The 19588-nt window shown below is 34.7% G+C and overlaps 1 protein-coding gene across 1 annotated transcript in view; it reads left to right on the forward strand.

The window, feature by feature from the left end:
* LOC128982899 (ribosome biogenesis protein NOP53-like) overlaps window positions 1-19588 on the forward strand; it is a 99353-nt gene that overhangs the window by 49100 nt on the left and 30665 nt on the right. The window contains exon 4 of the mRNA XM_054401961.1: window positions 10774-11078. Within this exon, the coding sequence (XP_054257936.1) occupies window positions 10774-11078 (305 nt within the window). The remainder of the gene's footprint in view (window positions 1-10773; window positions 11079-19588) is intronic.

Consider the following 19588-nt stretch of genomic DNA (forward strand, 5'->3'; position numbering starts at 1 on the left):
ACTTTATGTTATTTAGCTGGGCTTCTGTTAATCGGCTAATAATATTAGCTACTAGCCTACTGGCCACGTGTTTCCAACTACGCACGCTAAATCGTGCAGCCTAGGTTTGTCGGGCCTCAGAGTTATCTTACTAATATTATAAATGTGAAAGTTTGTGTGTTTGTTTGAAGTTCAATCACGCATAAACCACTGGACGGATTGGGCTGAAATTTGGCTTCTGTTAATCGGCTAATAATATTAGCTAGAGGTCGTACGGAACGAGGTGAAGCTTGGAGGGGAATAGTGGTGTGGCGGGGGAAGTTTTGCTATGCGAGGCGACGATCGGCTCGTCTCCTACCCCCACCATGGATTTCCCCGCTTTAGAACGTTCCCACCGAAAATCTCAGGCTTCACCTCGATCCGCACGACCTCTACTAGCCTACTGGCCACGTGTTTCCAACTACGCACGCTAAATCGTGCAGCCTAGGTTTGTCGGGCCTCAGAGTTATTAGTAATATAACTAACTCTAGGTACAACGCAAAATAATATCTACTACAGTCAATTAAATTATATTATTTGCGCTCTAGCACCTGCCCAGAACCGTCAGGAATACACTTTAATATTATTCCTGACTAATATAAATCCTAACTGCCGTCAGGCTTTGACCAGCACGGTTACAACTCTAACCCTCGCAAATAAATCAGATATTAATATTATCAAACTAATAATATCAAGTCGTCCACTCACCTCAAGTGGGTCACTGACTTACTACCCAACTTGACACCAACACGCCCCCCTTACATTCCCGATTAACATATAGGCATATTCTTATATCAAAAATCCTTTCGGGCTCCGCCCCAGTGGCTCTGTAATTCCCCATGTTAACCTTATGAGTATTTATATTTAAAGGGAATTAAAGAATTTAGTCAGCTGTTTCAACTAAAAAAAGTTGGTTCTATGATATGGAAAAGCATTAAAAAGTTATAAGATTTACCAACAGGGTGCAGCACTATATTTTTTTGCATTTATGAAAACAGCTAATTTGAACTAAGCAGCAACAAAAAACTGTGATTCGCAATGAGAACTGTCAAAGTAGGATTGTTTACAGTTATGTTTATGTTTTTCATTTCATGAATAATTTGTGATATTTTGCAAATTGTTAATAGTTTATTTTTCTCTATTGTTTACGTGAAGTGGTAGAACATTATGGCTATGGTAGATGTGTAATACTATAGAATTCTGTAAATTTAAAAAAGCAAATTTTATCAAACTGTGTCCTCCCTTATTGCAAACGCAAAGCTTGAGAATAACTGTAATAAGCATTTTATACTTATATTCCAACCCCGTACGAAGGACGGGTACTCTGCTAGTTAGTAATATAACTAACTCTAGGTACAACGCAAAATAATATCTACTACAGTCAATTAAATTATATTATTTGCGCTCTAGCACCTGCCCAGAACCGTCAGGAATACACTTTAATATTATTCCTGACTAATATAAATCCTAACTGCCGTCAGGCTTTGACCAGCACGGTTACAACTCTAACCCTCGCAAATAAATCAGATATTAATATTATCAAACTAATAATATCAAGTCGTCCACTCACCTCAAGTGGGTCACTGACTTACTACCCAACTTGACACCAACACGCCCCCCTTACATTCCCGATTAACATATAGGCATATTCTTATATCAAAAATCCTTTCGGGCTCCGCCCCAGTGGCTCTGTAATTCCCCATGTTAACCTTATGAGTATTTATATTTAAAGGGAATTAAAGAATTTAGTCAGCTGTTTCAACTAAAAAAAGTTGGTTCTATGATATGGAAAAGCATTAAAAAGTTATAAGATTTACCAACAGGGTGCAGCACTATATTTTTTTGCATTTATGAAAACAGCTAATTTGAACTAAGCAGCAACAAAAAACTGTGATTCGCAATGAGAACTGTCAAAGTAGGATTGTTTACAGTTATGTTTATGTTTTTCATTTCATGAATAATTTGTGATATTTTGCAAATTGTTAATAGTTTATTTTTCTCTATTGTTTACGTGAAGTGGTAGAACATTATGGCTATGGTAGATGTGTAATACTATAGAATTCTGTAAATTTAAAAAAGCAAATTTTATCAAACTGTGTCCTCCCTTATTGCAAACGCAAAGCTTGAGAATAACTGTAATAAGCATTTTATACTTATATTCCAACCCCGTACGAAGGACGGGTACTCTGCTAGTTAGTAATATAACTAACTCTAGGTACAACGCAAAATAATATCTACTACAGTCAATTAAATTATATTATTTGCGCTCTAGCACCTGCCCAGAACCGTCAGGAATACACTTTAATATTATTCCTGACTAATATAAATCCTAACTGCCGTCAGGCTTTGACCAGCACGGTTACAACTCTAACCCTCGCAAATAAATCAGATATTAATATTATCAAACTAATAATATCAAGTCGTCCACTCACCTCAAGTGGGTCACTGACTTACTACCCAACTTGACACCAACACGCCTTGAGGCCAAAGGTTGTTAAATTTATGTTAAATAAATGTTAAAACCACCGATTGCGAACAGATGGCGCTGCAGATGGTTGTTCAATGCGTTACTAGGTAGCAGCACCAGTTAGTCACGGACTATTTAGATGCAATCTTTTAGTTTAAACACAACAGTGATCATAAATGTGTTCCTGAGACTTTGCTGCAAAACATTAGTTTCCCTAAAATGGCTATATTACGATAACCTCGTCCAACTAAATCAAGGTTAAATTCAATATTACATTGTAAACTATATGTCTTTTGATTTTATGAGATTTTGGTTTCAAATAATGCTATCAGAACATAAAAATTTATAGGAAAACCAGGAAAATTACAACAAAAACTAAGTTTTATTTAATGTTTACTACAAATAGCGGGATTTATCTTTCTTATATATTTTCTTATTGTGTTATTATTCAAAATTAGCCTAATTAATAAAATAGTGACAACATGACAGTTAAAATTCAACAACAGGTAATGGAATTAAAAGGCAAACAAAAAAGTCTTACAAAATATGAATTATTGGCCTAGCACTGAAAGGGTTAATTCCTCCTCACTAACATGATAATCAACCTAACTAACTAACTTAATAAGGTACCTAACTTTAAAAATAATTTCAATTCAAATAAGAAACAGAATTTATAAAAATAAATTTATTTATTTAACAGAAAACTTATATCAAACTACATATTGTATCACAAGTTAAAAACATCAATGAGGTATTTTAAAATAGGTAATCACTTGGATAAGCACTTCATCTGTCTGAAGTTTGAAGGTTATGGGTACTAGGGCTATCCTCATCACTCAGTACATTTATAAAAATGATCAAGTCACTCTTCTCTGACAGACTGAAAATATCAAATAAAAACATAGTAGGCATATTATCTCGAAATAAAATCCCACATTAAACACTTAATTTAAAATTAAAACACATTTCACTGTAGCCGGGTATAGCCTATTTGGCCTTTCTTTATAAACTCACATTTTCTAGGTTAAGTTACAATTCAAACTGTAGTTGTCATGTTTCTGCCACCAGATTGAAAATTGCACAATCAAAATCACAAACAGAATATGTTTATTTTACTTTCTATTAAACTTCCACTAACAAAATCAATTTTATTTTAAGTTACAAATTCACTTCAAAGTAAAAACATTCAAAACTGACGTTGACATAACCTCACTCCAATCCATTGTTTTGTTTTGTTCTTGTTGTTGCTATGCGTCACCAACTTTATCTCTCTCTCTCTCTCTCTCTCTCTCTCTCTCTCTCTCTCTCTCTCTCTAGTCGGTCTGCTCCTGGGATCATCTTCAAATGGTCCAAAATCGTTTGGTCCAACGGTTATATTGCCGTTCGTTTGGTCCAAAATCGTTTGGTCCAACAGTTAAAAACTCGTTCGTTTGGTCCAAAATCGTTTTATCCAATTTCATTTGGTCCAAAATCGTTTGGTCCAACAGTTAAAAACTTAATCGTTTGGTCCAACAGTTAAAAACCCGTTCGTTTGGTCCAACGGTTAAAAACTCGTTCATTTGGTCCAAAATCGTTTTATCCAAAAGTACTGGCCAAACTAGAAGTAACATTTTGCATTGTGGAGTAAACTTATGAAATATACTGTACGTTTATATTGCCGTTCATTTGATCCAAAATCGTTTGGTCCAACAGTTGTAAAACAGTTTGTTTGGTCCAAAATCGTTAACTATTGCGTCCCTCACATTGAAGGCGTTCAAATATCCGCCGTCGTATACAATAATATTATTAATACAATTTTTGCTTTAAACATGTCGACTTTCTATGTTTTAAACGTTAGACACCACATTTTGTAGTATTCAAACCACTAAAGCGTACATAAGCAAACTTAAAGCTCAATAGTATATCATACGGTTGGAAATCTTATAAATTAACAGTTTTTATCACATTTGGCAACCTTCTAATGTACAGAGTGTATAGAAATTCAGTGGACCAACGTGTTTTAAATGTTTATCATACACCTTAATTTGTATTGTTGTACCGGTACCTATTTACAAACGAGTGTTTACTATTGATCCTCCATCGTTGTCTATAATTCTTAATCAAAAGGTTAAAATAGAACATGAAAATTACATTAATTACATGATGGGTTAGCCTCTGGATCGAAAATTGCAATATAAAATGGTTTAGGTTACCTTTTGCGTCGAACGATCCTTGTGTACACAAGGATTGTTCGACGCAAAAGGTAACCTAAGCCATTTTATATTACATTAATTAGCCTACTCATATTTTCTGGACGTCCACAATTTCCTGGTCAAAATTTTGTCTTACAGAATTATATATAAGGATCTTATTTTCTTATTTTAAAATTGATGTTCTTCTGTATAATGTCATGTTTAGCAATATAACGTTCCATTACGAATAATTATATAATCTTAATATTACAGTAACCCTTTCAATCATTCCTTATTGCATTATATTATATCTATTGTAGTGGTTGGTGTCTGCCTTTTTGACTACTTTGGCCGATATTTTGTCTTATTATTCAAGACCGACAGATCATCACGAGATTATTGTTATAAATGTGTATTTAATCATTGGACAATTTCCCATTATGTAATACGATACAGAATAATAAAAGTGCAGAAGGCTTTTACAGTCTATGAAAATGAATGTTAAATAGGCAACTTTTATTTATCATAGACATATCATTAATCATCATTTGTGTAAACAAAACATTATTAACATAAACATTTACATGTGATTTAATTTGAAACCACCTTTTCACCTTTTAGAAAAAACAACATGAAACTACTTTGAACTGTTTAGTACGCAATTTACGCTTAATTTCTATAACACAGTGAAGTTAGCCTTACGTACGGTTATGGCCTCGACATCCCCTTTATATATACATATATATATATACAGTATCAGACTAGTATTTATCCGGCACGCGTTGCAGTACTAAAAACTAACTATTAAATGTATACAAAAAAATATAATAAAATTTAAAAATATAAAATATAAAAATATAAATATTTAAAAATATAATATAATTTTTATAAAGGTACAACAATTACAAACTCTTTTCTTTTCAATAATTTATTCACGGTTCTCATGGGGATTAAACATAACATTTTGGGAAGTTTTACAAATAGGATATATCTTCGATGAGAAATTAACTTTATATATTTGTATTATTAACTACATAATTGTTACAAATACCATGACAAACACACAACAAACACAGATTGAATTTAATATATAGATAAATTAAATAAACCATCTGTTTAACATTAAATGCAAACTCAAACCAAAGTCAATATTTATCCACAAATCTAGGGAATTGAAACGCGTTGTTTTAAGATTGACTGGGGATAAAAAGTAAACATTACACAAACACATTATATATAAACTAGAGGTCGTCCAGTGGTCGAAACTCGACCAAAAATTTGTAATGTACAGACTTCTCTATTTTCACCCCACACTGTAAATAAAGCATGTGATTGGAGTTTCTTCAATTTGTTTTGATATTCTGTTTATATTTCGTTGTTATTTCGTCACCAGCATGGAAACCCATAAATCCCATGTAAATTTTTTTCAAATTTCAAATTCATTTTTTGTGCTTATTTCTGAGCCTATTTTAATTTTTAAAGGGATTCTACACACCTACAGAAAAATATCTTTCTAACAGTATGCAAAGATTTTTCCTGCGATGCACACGAGCTGAGAAAAAAGGTTTTAAAGAAACATGCTTGCCTATTAAATATATAGATAGATAAATATATGTATATGTACGTATATATAAATGCAAACATATCAATTATTTAGAAACATAACACAAAACAACAAATAGGCCTCGGAAGGCAGGATAGGGCTCGGTTGGGTTGACGACGTGACGGCGATTATTTGAACGCCTTCTATGTGAGGGACGCAATAGTTCCTACTTTTGGACCAAACGAACTCGTATTAGAGTGTTGGATAAAACGACCCGATCGAATGGTCCACAGTGAAACGTACAGTCTATTTCATAAGTTTACTCCACAATGCACAATTGTAATTCTGGTTTTGCCTGTACTTTTGGACCAAACGAACTGTTTTACAACTGTTGGACCAAACGATTTTGGACCAAATGAAATACTCCCCAACTGGATGATAAAACGATTTTGGTCCAAACGAACTGTTTTACAAGTGTTGGACCAAACGAACTGTTTTACAACTGTTGGACCAAACGATTTTGGACCAAATGAAATACTCCCTGCTCCTGCTGTCTGCTTCTGCTTTGTTTTCCCATCAAACAGCTGTTTTGCAGGGCTGACTTTGCCATATTTATCATTACACCATTATGGTGAATGTCGGCAAAATTATCATAAAATTGTTATAGCTTTTATTTCGTAAAAAAAGTTAATAGTTTGACTAATTTAAATCATGTTTATGTAAACTCATTAGAAAATTATACTTATAGTTTGTTTACGCCAATACCACAGTTGTAAAAGTACAAAAATTATCGTCCATCTGGCAACACTGAGTTTAAAGTGGAACTGATCTTTTCTTTCTGCCATTTGCTTAGACCCAATGAGATTGCGTCATTCAGATGCATCGATGTTCCTTGCAGTAACTTATCGGTTTGTAAAACTTAACACCAATACCGATTAATTTAAAAAAATATTATGCTACAGTAGGTTATTTTTAGTTGTTGTATTTCTATATTTTGGTATAAAATATTTTTATGGCAGTTCAAACTAAATATGATACTGTACTTTATAATAATCTTCAAGAATCGTCTGCCATTGTTAGGCCTACTAGTCACGAGACTCCCTTGTTGACTATCGACTATTGCAATTCGACAGATTCATTCAATGCTTTATTTCAACTTACTGTATCGTTATCGAGACGTATTGTTGACTGTTGTAGGAAAGTGAAAGTCTGTTGTTTAGTAGTAGTAGTCCTCTTGCTAGCTCTGCCGAATGATGATGGGTGTTTGTTGAACATTTGGTTTACGCTGGTCTAACCTAAATGAGGTTAGATAGTTGTTTTTTGTAGGAATGGGGATTAAATAAGGCATCAACACAATACAAAATATAATTTATTAAATATGGATGTAGAAAATCGTGAATTGGCACTATTTATAACTACTCGACTCAAAATTTTCGAGTAGTAATTACTACTCGACTCGAGGTCGAGTATTTGAAAAAACTCGAGTAATTACTCGAAGGTCGAGTACTCGCCCACCCCTATAAATTTGTGTATTATTGTTGTTTTGTGTCGCTATGACGGATCGTGTTAGCATGATTGTAACTAAAATTTGTGCATTTATCGTTGTTTTGTGTAGCTATAATGTGTTTATTTGTTGTTTTTTTTTCTTTTGAATGCCTCCGACGTGACGACAACGAAACATAGACAGGAGGCGTAATCGTGATAACGACCGCACTGGACAATCTCAACTATTAGGTTACAAATGCGCCCTAACACTACCTCAAAACGAAATTAGTGACCTGTGTTGTCTGCAGAGCAGGGCATGTTGAAAAGGGAAAAACCGGCCGGAATGCTTTATTTCGGTTTATCAATAACGAAGATAAACATGGTCTGAGTTACACACCGGTAATCTTTTAGTTGACTCTTTTAAACTCATTTTAAATATGACTGTTATTCTTTATGAAATAAGTCCTGTAATACTTAGCAATTGCTCGAATTCGAGCAACATGTACACTAGTATTCCTAAATTTGAAATAGTCATGAGTTATCTACATAGGTTCTGGTTTGCTATTTCTTAATTTATTTTCAGTTCATTTATTTTAGTTTATGCTGAAAAAACGTCAAACAAGGATATTTGCCATTGCAGCCAAGAGCCATCAAAATCAAGCTATTATTCATCTCTCCTGGTTTAACCCATAGATCGCCAGTTAAACCAGCCTCACCCGGAGGGTTGACTCAAACTTAGTTTAATCCGAGAAATTATTTTCCCACAGCCACCTTTAATACAAGGCCGCGACGTTCAAACTGGCAACGCCTCAATCACACCCCTCCTGGGTCCGTCTTCACATGCGCTAGGCTATAACTTAAATGAAAGTTTTGCTGTTTTCACTGCTCTATAGAATGAATGAAAGATATTTAAATGGCATATAATAGTGATTTTTGTACTAAAATATATAAACACAAGCAGGTATACCCGTTCTTTGCAACGGGAAGAAAATGTGACCTAGAGAGCTATTAAAGTGGTGCTGATGTGTGTAAAAAAACAGCAACTCTATGATTTAGTTTTAAAATATAAACTGATTTAAAAGCGTAAACCTATTTACTTTCAAACCCCTACTTTTGATCTTAATAGATCCATAAGAATATGACAACATACCTTAGCGTAGCAATAGCATAAATTACTTCATATTGATGCTTCATAAATGACATGTTTTACCATAATTCTTCAATTTTAGTCAAGCCTCTCCACATTAATTTATATAAATAAATAATCTATATAAATACAAAAATGAAACTTTGAGCAATACTTTACAAAACGTATACAACCTCAATTTGAAACAAAACATAACCCTCCTAAATCTATATAAAGCACAAACATCTTTTTCGAGTAAATAAACAAACACCAGTCCATTGTACTGACCAGCTGTTTCATTAACTAAATTAAATTTAATCATTTAAACATTGGAAGCATGCCAGGCGTAGCACTTTGGAAATTAGCCTGTGGGGCAGAGCCCTTAGGAAATTCGTCCCTATCAATACTTTTCGGCAAATCTACACACTCTAAGCTTCATTTTGATGTGCCATATGCCTATATTTTTATTTGGTAAATGACCTTAACCGTTTACATAAAATTTGATTGTATCACTTTAATAATATAATAGATTATGTATGTTTGCTTGTAGGCCTATATTTATCGTATTGTAATAATTGCAATGAATATGAAAATGTCCTGTAAAACTTCCAATTACAAATGAAAGAGTAAAATAAAATAAATATCTTGGATTGGTTAAATAAAATTATTTTCAATTTTAAATATTCATATTATTGTTTTAGCCTACCTGACGAACCATAAGTCTAGATAGCTACATAAAATTTTAAGTTTTCTTTTCTAGTTGAAGGCCTACTGACTGAATCATTTATTTTATTAGAATAACTATTTAGCAATACGTTTGCCATTGTGGAAACGATCCCAGAAGCTAGGCCTTCATATGGCTTTCCACATTCATTATAATGTGCAAAATGACGTTAATAAAACGTGTAAATTTATTATTATTATTTATTTATTTATTATGTGTTAATATACAGCCTTAATTTTTGCAAGATGAAGTAAAGTCCCCGACTTCGCTTACATTTGCTAGTCGAATTTCTTCATCCTGTTGCCTTTATCTTGTCTTCTTTCTTCAGGAGTCTTTCTCCTTGTCGTTTTTCGTGTATCAAGATACGAAGGTAAATTGGGAAAAAGTTTTGCTAGGTACGGCATTCTCACCTGAAACTGGCTTCTCGCGTCTATATTTGCACCAATCACCGTCTTTATTTGTGTATATTTCCATAAAACTAAGGTCATCTCCGTGAAAATGTTTCACGCAGACACTAGAATTGTTTGAAGGTGTCCAATCTGACTGAGGAATCCACTGTTGCTTACGCACCACATCACTTGGAATCTTACACTGCGTAAGTATCCTTCAGTTTTAATCGAGCTTTCGTAATTACTCTTGCACCCAGGCACAACACATCTATCTGGCATGATGCAGTAACAATTTCAATGTCATTACTAAAGATTAAGGGTAGTATAAACGTGAATATGTACGTCGATATGCGACTCCTCTATTCACTGTAATGGTAAGAAGACCGCGCACCAAGACACAGATGCGACGTTGCCACTTTTCGCTCGCCGCGGCCTTGTATTAGAGGTAGCTGTGGGTTAACCTGTGATCAGAGTTAAACTTGATTTGGGGAAAGGGGCTTTCAGACCAGACCACAAAACTAAGCACCTAGACTAATATTTTTAAATTTGTTTAAATATTTATTATAATTTCCTGCATTTTTTAAACATTTCTGCAACAAATTAACGGAACAATGATTTCTTTGTGCATGAATAATTTTACAAAGAATAATAGTGTATATGTCCTCACTTGTCTTTGTAAATACAAACAACAGGTTATAATGAAGAATAAATACCCCTGCCGCAGCAAACCTGCAGAGGCTCCTAGAGATGCTGTGTTTTGTCGTTACCAAAGATGGTCGAAGGCCGTCGTTACTTTGTCCAACTTTAAACGCAATGTTGACTTCAACTTTTAAGAGACTCCTAATTTCAGAAAATCCACTTGGAGACACAACATGGCTTGAAGAAGAGACAAACCGTCACGTTTTGAAAAACATGGGTAAGCTAAGAATAAGGCAGCCTCAATCTTATGCAAAAAATCCTTCTAAAGCAAAGCCTTCAGGCTTACCTGCAACTGAGATGCCACACCCAGGAATATCCTACAACCCAAGCTTCACAGACCATCAACAACTTCTGAGGGAGATAGCTCAGAAAGAAATGAAACTTATGAAGGAGGAAGAACACCTGAAAAGAGTTACATCAAGCATGTTCTCCAAGATTAGCCCTGAAGAAAACAGTGTAAGTATATGTTACTTTTGGTTAGCTATTGGTTTTACCATTGACTGTTGGATACTAAAGTAGACATCTCACCTATATGTCCAGCTGTCAACAATTAAAAAAGAACGTAGTTGTGTGAGCCAGACACTTAATGCGCTAGTGTCTAAAATTCTATTTTCTACCTTTTTTCTTGTTGCTGACCAAGATGATGGGTCAGAATCAGCGAGCACATAATAATAATAATAATAGAGAGGATACGGCGTTTAACCAAATGCACTGAAAGTGTGGCCAAATCTGCCATCTTGGTCCGTCATACAGCCTGAATCCAAGACCCGCGAGCACAGTTCGCATTAAAAACCCCGCGACAAATACACGATCATAAACAACATTAATAGTTGACAAAAAATTTTGAAATTTTGCACACTTGTAGATATGATACTGAGGAAAACGATGGTGTTAATAAAAAATTATTAGTTATGATAGTAATTGAATTATAATTATGTTTAATACTTATGTAGTTTAATTTTTCAGATTCAGACATGAAAAAGTTGTATTGCGAGGAAATTTTTTATTTTTTGGTCAGAGAAATTTTGTCAGCGGGAAAGTTGTGGATAAATAACCAAATTTAACTATCCGATTCACCAAAAGTTTTTATCATGTTCAGTTTTCTAAAAAATCAGGTACAAAAGGGATCCATTGTTGCTGCTCCGCGCCACGCCCGCTGCGCCGCCGGGCAGTCGTCTATACATTTAGCGTGCAGTGTTTTAATGTTTTATACTGTTGTACTGTAATATTGTATATATTAAAGAAATTTTCAAATATATTGTCTATGTAGAATTTTCAACTGTTTAGCACAACTTTTAAGGACTAATTAGCTTTCAATATCATCGAAGATAAACTAAAGATAATTCTGTAAGTTAAATTAAACTTCCCAAATATATTTGTAAAATTGCACTCAATTTATTGTCACAGAAGAATTACAGTTTTATTGAGATGTTGCCTGATTTTATTTTTGTGAAGACTTTCGTTACTTATTTTACAGTAGTAGCGAACTGTAACATTGAAATATTTTTGAGCAATAATTTTAATTAGGTACTAAACAAAAATTAATTTGTCCATATTGTTTCATATCCTGAGAAATATGTACTATTTGGAAACAAATTTACTCCTACACATTGTCCAAGTACTTTGTTCGTCAAATCCTCAATTACATTGTTTTCCTTTACACTAATATCATTAACTTTATATCTACACTATTCTCATCAAGCATAGCAGACGACTAGCGCGCTGCACACGCCGGGACTACTGTCGGGGAAATAAATATGTGCTTGAGTTTGAGCCTTAATATCTCTTGAGATTAATTATCCGATTTTGTTGAGACAAAAATTAAATATAAACTGGTTTAAATACATTTTACGTGGTAACAATTAAACAAATTTCCGTTTACCAAAAAATTTTTTATAGTTGAAAGATTCTAAAAAGTACCGGGTTTTAAGAAACTCTGCACTAACACTGAAGTTTAAAACTTAATTCTAAACAAACCACTAAGCCAATCTTTCTGAAATTTGTATGGCTTATTGGTAGATTTATTGTTAACAGTTCCATGCATTTTAAAATTTTTACTCACGATAGTTTTTATGCTGATGTTTATTTTTAAAACGTATGCTATTATCGTTAATAAGACGCTAAAAATTTCGTTCAAAATATCATCGTGTTTGTCGTGACACAAGAAATAACACCAATATGACAGATTAATAATGCGAACAAAGTTGTTTTTTAAACAGATATATATTTGTAAACAAAAATTTCTCCCGCAACTGGCAGGCCGATTGGCTCAGTGGTTTGTTTACAATTAAATTTTAAACTTCAGTGTTAGTGCAGAGTTTCTTAAAACCCGGTACTTTTTAGGATCTTTCAACAATATAAATTTTTCTGGTAAACGGATTTTTTTTTACTGCTACCACGTAATATAAATTTAAACCACTAAATTTAAACTCTATTTAAACCAGCTTATATTTAATTTTTGTTTCAACAAAATTGGATTATTCATCTCTGAGATATTTCGGCTCAAACTCGAGTGCACATATTTATTTCCCCGACAGGTAGGCTAGCGCCGCCATCTTCGTCCGTTTCGCCGGTTAGTAAGACTGCCACGCTCCTGCGCTCCGAGTAGCGCTTCTATTTTGTTATGTGTTCGCTGGTCAGAATAGTCGCTACAGCTCACAATAAGTCATATTATTAGCCTAACTTAGTAAAAAGTTTGTGTATTTAACATAAATTAGTAATTTAAATCACAACAATCTTTCGGTGGCTCACATAGTCGCATCAACTACAGTAGACTCCCTCTCATACAAACTCCTCGGGACAGAGGCCAGTCCGGATAACGGTTTTTCCGGTTAAACCGACGTCCCCCAAAACTTGTTATGTAACCCAAATATTTGACTAAAATTTAGGAGAGCATTATATTTAGACATGTGATCACTGGTCTCAAATCTTTCCCACGAGAACAGTCGTTTCAGTACCGCCCACTTCCTGCCGATCTAGTCCGGTTAAACTGATGTGCTGATAAAAATTGTCCGGAACCCTTTGGGTCCCAAGCATTATGTTAATTTTGTATCAGAGGTGACCCAGACCACTAGTTGTGTTGTCACACCAGATGACCCAGTTACTCTATGCACACTATACCCCAGAATCCCAAGCCATTTTCAGCTGTTTTGTACTATCTATATAATTAATACGCTACATGAAACTTTGTCGGTTGAACTCCTCCGCCATTTCTTAACCGATTTTATCCATTGACGTCTCATTGGAAAGAGCGTGTCGCGTAGATTTGCAAACTGGCCTTACATTTTTGAAAAAGTCCCTTGGCCTCTGCCCCATTGGCTTTGAAAGTTCCCATGTTATCCTTATGGAGAACACAATTGTTTACATTTTGATCAGCTGTATAATTTAATTGCTGTTATTTATTTTATTTTTCAATCCAATGAAACGCATTGAGTACATTTATTTACTACAGTATTTGAGTTTGTGTAAACATAACCCCCAAGACGGATCGTGTTAGTATGGTTGTATCTCAAATTTGTGCATTTATCGTTGTTTTGTGTAGCTATAATGTGTTTAATTGTTGTTTTTTTCTTTTAAATGCCTACGACGTGAAGACAACGAAACATAGACAGGAGGCGTAATCGTGATAACGACCGTAGCTACAGAACAGTGGCGCGTAATAGGCTTAACTCATCAAGTCAGCACCTGACCCTGGACAATCTCAACTATTAAGTTATAAATGCACCCTAACACTACCCCAAAACGACTTTTTGTTCTCAATTGGCCCTCTATCAATGACCTGTGTTGCCTGTACAGCGAGGCATTTTGAGAAGGAGAAAACCGGCCGGAATGCTTTAGGTTTATCAATAACGAAGATAAACATGGTCTGTGTTACACACCAACCGGAAATGTTTGAGTTGACTCTTTTGAACTCATCGTAAATATGACTGTTATTCGTTTCGAAACAACTCCTGTAATACTTTGCAATTGCTCGAATTCGAGTAACGTGTACACTAGTTATCAAATAAATATTCATAACTCACCTTAGAAAGCAGCTAGAGTTATAATTTTTTTTTTATCTTTTAGCTAATAGAATCTACTTTAACAATGATAAGTAAAATTTTAAAAATATATGAATAAATATATATATATATACAATTTATATGTATGAACGGCCTAATATTTTCTCAAATTTTCATTTTGTAACCCATAAAAAGAATATTAGCTGTATTTTTTTTCCTATAAGTTTATTATTTTATTAAATACCACTAAATAAAGAACATATTGTGAAAGTTTTAGCAAAAAATAATAATAAATAAGTATTTTTATTTATAAAAATAAAAAACGTTACTTTTTTGCCGAAATCGACATATAACAAAAAAAAACACATAAAGTAATTATAAAACCCAAGTTTATTAAATATTTACCACATACTACAGAAATACTTTTACAATAACATTTCTACATGCATTTATAAGCCTGGATCTATTTACAGTAATTAAAAATAAGTATCATGCAAGAAATAAAAAGGTAAAATGAAGTCTCTCACCTATACCACACTGAGAACACTGAGAAGCTACTGAGAAGAATAGTGAGAAGAATGTGAAAGCAGTTCATTATATGCACATCTTTCTTATGTTATAATGTTTTCTGTTAATCAATTGAAATAAAACATTTAGAAATAACACATTTAGAGCAAAATCTCTTTACATATTTACATTTTTTATGGAACGGCTCATATATTTACATTTGTGTCGAGGAAGACAGTCCACCTATTTCATCTATTTTAGACACTGAGAAGAATGTGAAAGCAGTTCATTTTATGCACATCTTTCTTATGTTATAATGTTTTCTGTTAAAAAATTGAAATAAAATAGAGCCAAAACTATTTACATATTTACATTTTTTCTGGAACGGCTCATATATTTACATTTGTGTCGAGAAAGATAGTCCACCCATTTCACCTATTTTAGACACTAAGAAGCTACTGAAAAGAATGTGAAAGCAGTTCATTTTATGCACATATCTCTTACAGGTTATAATGTTTTCTGTTAAAAAATTGAAATAAAACGTTAAGCGCTAAAACTATTTACATATTTACATTTTTTCTTGAACGGCTCATCTATTTACATTTGTGTCGAGGAAGACAGTCCAAGTGATATCCACGCCTACAATTAACACAAATTGTTTTTGACCTTCTTCTTTTACCCATGGGGTCATTTTTCCCACTGCACACACAACAATTGCTTTCCTTATTCCCTTCTAGTTTTTCTAATCCAAATTTCCTGTTGGGTGAAAATCCATCGCCGCCCCCTCTATTTTCAGCAACCAGAGCTTTTTCTAAAAACCATTCATTTGCCAACTCCTCAATGATGGATATCTGGAAGTGAAGTCTGGAGAGGGGTCTGTCTGTATTCAACTTATACAGGACATATGCATTCAAGACCATTCTACCAAAAATATTAAAAATTACCTTTTTGAAATGCTTCATACACCTACGCTCATCCAGATAGGTGTAGAGCATCTGGTCTGTCCCGTCTATACCTCCCATCCCATGATTATACTCGTAAACTATGTGAGGTTTGCACTTAATTAACATTTTTCCTCCTCTTTTCACTGTGTAACGCACACTCTTTGCTCGGGCATTGGATGATAGTAAAATGAATTGAGTTTTGTTGGTTGCCTTTTCACGGAAGGCCATGAATAAGAAAGGTCCTTTACGAACGTAAACTCTTTTGCCTACAGGGAACTTGCCTAATAGCTTTTTAGGGACTCCTTTTCTATCGGTACGAACTGTGCCAGTCAACCATGTAAAATTTTGATACAAAAATCTAGCTAATTTTTTTGAAGTGAAGAAATTATCAAGGTATAGATGGTATCCTTTGTTTAGGAAATTTCCCATCTCTAACAACTTTTTAACAACCGAGTAGCCCTGCCCTAGACGCTGAATTTCTTCTCTATTGTCTTCATATTTGGCTCCTTTATAACAGTAAAATTTTAAACAGTAGTTGGTCAAAGCATCACAAAGCACCCACAATTTTATCCCCCATCTGTGATGTTTTTTTTTTGGAAGATACTGTGTGAGAGCGACTCGCTTTTTGGTGCCAACTAGTGACTCGTCCACAGACAACTTTTGGTGAGGTATGTAGTAATGATGGAAAAGGCGGTTTGCATGATCTATCAGAGGTTGAAATCGTCCACAGGGGTTGTAATTTGGGGAATCAAGTGGTGCTAGAGCGGTTGAGTCTGTTAGATGGAAAAATTTCAAAATGGCTTGGAATCGATTTCGGCTAAGTACTTTACCAAACCAATCACATTTTTGAGAGGAAGAAGTGTACCAGTAACTTCGTATTGAGGGTTTTCTAATAATGCCCATGTTGAGTACAATAGCTATGAAAGCTTTCATTTCTCCTAGACTAACCTGGACCCAATCTTTCATGCGGTTTCTTACAGCTGGATTATTTCTGAAAAACTGCCCAGCATATCTGTTTGTTTCAGTCACTAAGGTATTTAGTAGATTTACAGTAAAAAAAAGGTTGAAGTACTCAATAGGCTTTGAATTCCTAGGTGGGCAATGTTTAGGGCCGGGCAATTCTGAGAATCCAAAGTTGTGGTTGTATTCAGGGTCATCGTCGGAGTCAAGTTCCTCCCATTCGCTGCTTTCTGGGCTTTCCGGTTGTTTTTTTGATTTTGATTTGGGATTTGTAGGCCTATTACATCTAGGGTTATTGTTTTGGCTCTTCTTCTGTCTACCGGTAGGCCTATTGCTTAGGGTCCTCGACACAACATGAGACCTCCCTGTAGAAGTGCTTGGCTCATCAATAGGTAGGCCTACAGGATCATCAGGATCTTCACTGTTTGACGTAGAACAGGTTTGGTTTACACTTACATCACATTCAGTCCTAGGCCTATCCTGCATTGGAGGGCTGTCACTGTCACTACCGGTATCAGACATCAAGTTTCTTCCATTTTGTCTAAAGTTGGATAAAAAACTATATCTGTTAGGGGTAAGTCCATCTTTACCACTAGGGTCGTAGTCGGGATCTTCGTCAGTGTCGTCTACGTCCTCACTTGAAGAAGAAGAAATATCTAATAGTGAATCATCACTCTCATTTCCATCAATAAATGTTACACCGGACTCCAGTATATTTGAAATAAGTGTTCGTTCACTTTCAGGAGAATGTTTTCTTTTTGATTTTTTCTCACTCGTTTTGATTGGCTGTAAGTTTTAACTAGGCCTGCTTTTATACTAATTTTTAGATACATACAACTTTATATCGGCATATAGGATGATTATAAGTAACTATACTTCAAAAAAAGTTAAGTTCTCTCATGATAAATGAAGGACAGAGATCTCAAGTTAGGCCTAGGCATACCCTAGTTCAAACGGTAAGATAGGCAGCCTAATTTAGTTTATTCACACTAAAAACAAGTTCATGCACATGCAAATGGAAAAGTGTTAATCAATGAAAAGTAAGGAATAGAGTATTAGTTTGGAGTAATAAGAGCTTTTAAAAAGAAATAAAACAACAGACACAGAGGACAGAGAAGTCAGGTTAGTCCTAGTTCAAACGTTCAAACAAAGCTTCTAATACTCAAGACATAATCAGTGCAAATTGAAAAACTTTCTGTACGTACACAATCTATTTTAGCAACAATAGTTTATATAGAAACTCATTTTACTTCATTTCATAATAAAATTCACTAAACAAACTCACGAATAACAACAAACAACATTTAGTACTTCACAGTGAATGTCAACAACAAACAACGTTGAGTTAATGTTTTGTTTTGATGCGCAACAGCTGTACAGACAGACCGGTCAAGGCCACGCAAATTTCGTCGTTCTTCTTACTCTCAAGCTCTATATAAAGTACGTTTTGAGCGTGTTGTTGAATTTACTTGCTTAGAGAATTTAATTTGCTCTCGTTTGATATATCTTTCAGTGGAATAGCTTTATAAATAATTTTGTAGTAGTAGATTTACGAAAAGCCGATGACATCGGCACTTGGGTTTTTTCGCATACATACATAGTGCCGATGACATCGGCACCCGGGCTTTTTCGATCGTAATGGCAGTGCCGATGTGATCGGCACTCGGGTCTTTTCAGATAAAACTGAAGTGCCGATGTGATCGGCACTTGGGACCCAAAGGGTTAAAGAGATGTCATTTCCGCCGAGTGTAGTCTGGTTAAACCGATGTCCGGTTAAAAGGTGTCCGGATAAAAGGGAGTCTACTGTACGAGGATTTAAATTAAAAATCTGGGGACTAATTTAACATGTGGATGTAATGTCTAGTTTTATCAATAGACAAAGGTTTTACCTATTTTCAAAGTTTCAAATAACGCTATGCCTTAAGGCTGAGCATCTGCCGCTGAATTATTTTTATTATCAATCATTGAGATGGGGACGCCACCTAGGTGCGTATTTTAACCCAAATATGAGTGTAGAAAAGTGTGTGATGACCTGTGTAGTTTTGTTACTGACTACGATCAGCGGTTTCGTTAGTCACGATCATTTATTTAAAGCCCAATGATCAGGAACAGCTGGGTCCAGATTTGAATTTGTAATTTGTAATTCGGAATGTAATTTGTAACAAACTAAATCCGCCATGCAGCGTGCGCTGTTGCCGTTTCGAGCGTGCTGCACATGTGTGTGTCTGTTTTGCACAGTCTGACTCACCACCATCGAAGTATATAACACAACTGGAACACCGGGTAGGTAGGAGATTTGGGATAAAAAGCGCGCCGTTTCAGCAACTTTCCCCCACCACAAAGGGGGACTCGACGCAGATATGTCAGTTCCTCAAGCCGTGCACGCGGTTGTTAATACGCTCCCTGGGCGTGCATACAATAGGTTGACTGCAATTAAAGTTATATATTTGGAATCTGCATTAACTAGAGAATCTGACAGTATAAATATAATCTTATTTAAATCGTAATTTGAATTTTAACAACTAAAAATGTTAAGCAAATATCACACCTTGAC

The sequence above is a fragment of the Macrosteles quadrilineatus genome, unplaced genomic scaffold, assembly GCF_028750875.1.
Source record: "Macrosteles quadrilineatus isolate MER2022 unplaced genomic scaffold, UCM_ALF_1.0 Scaffold_1__1_contigs__length_201487025, whole genome shotgun sequence".
Classification (NCBI taxonomy): domain Eukaryota; kingdom Metazoa; phylum Arthropoda; class Insecta; order Hemiptera; family Cicadellidae; genus Macrosteles; species Macrosteles quadrilineatus.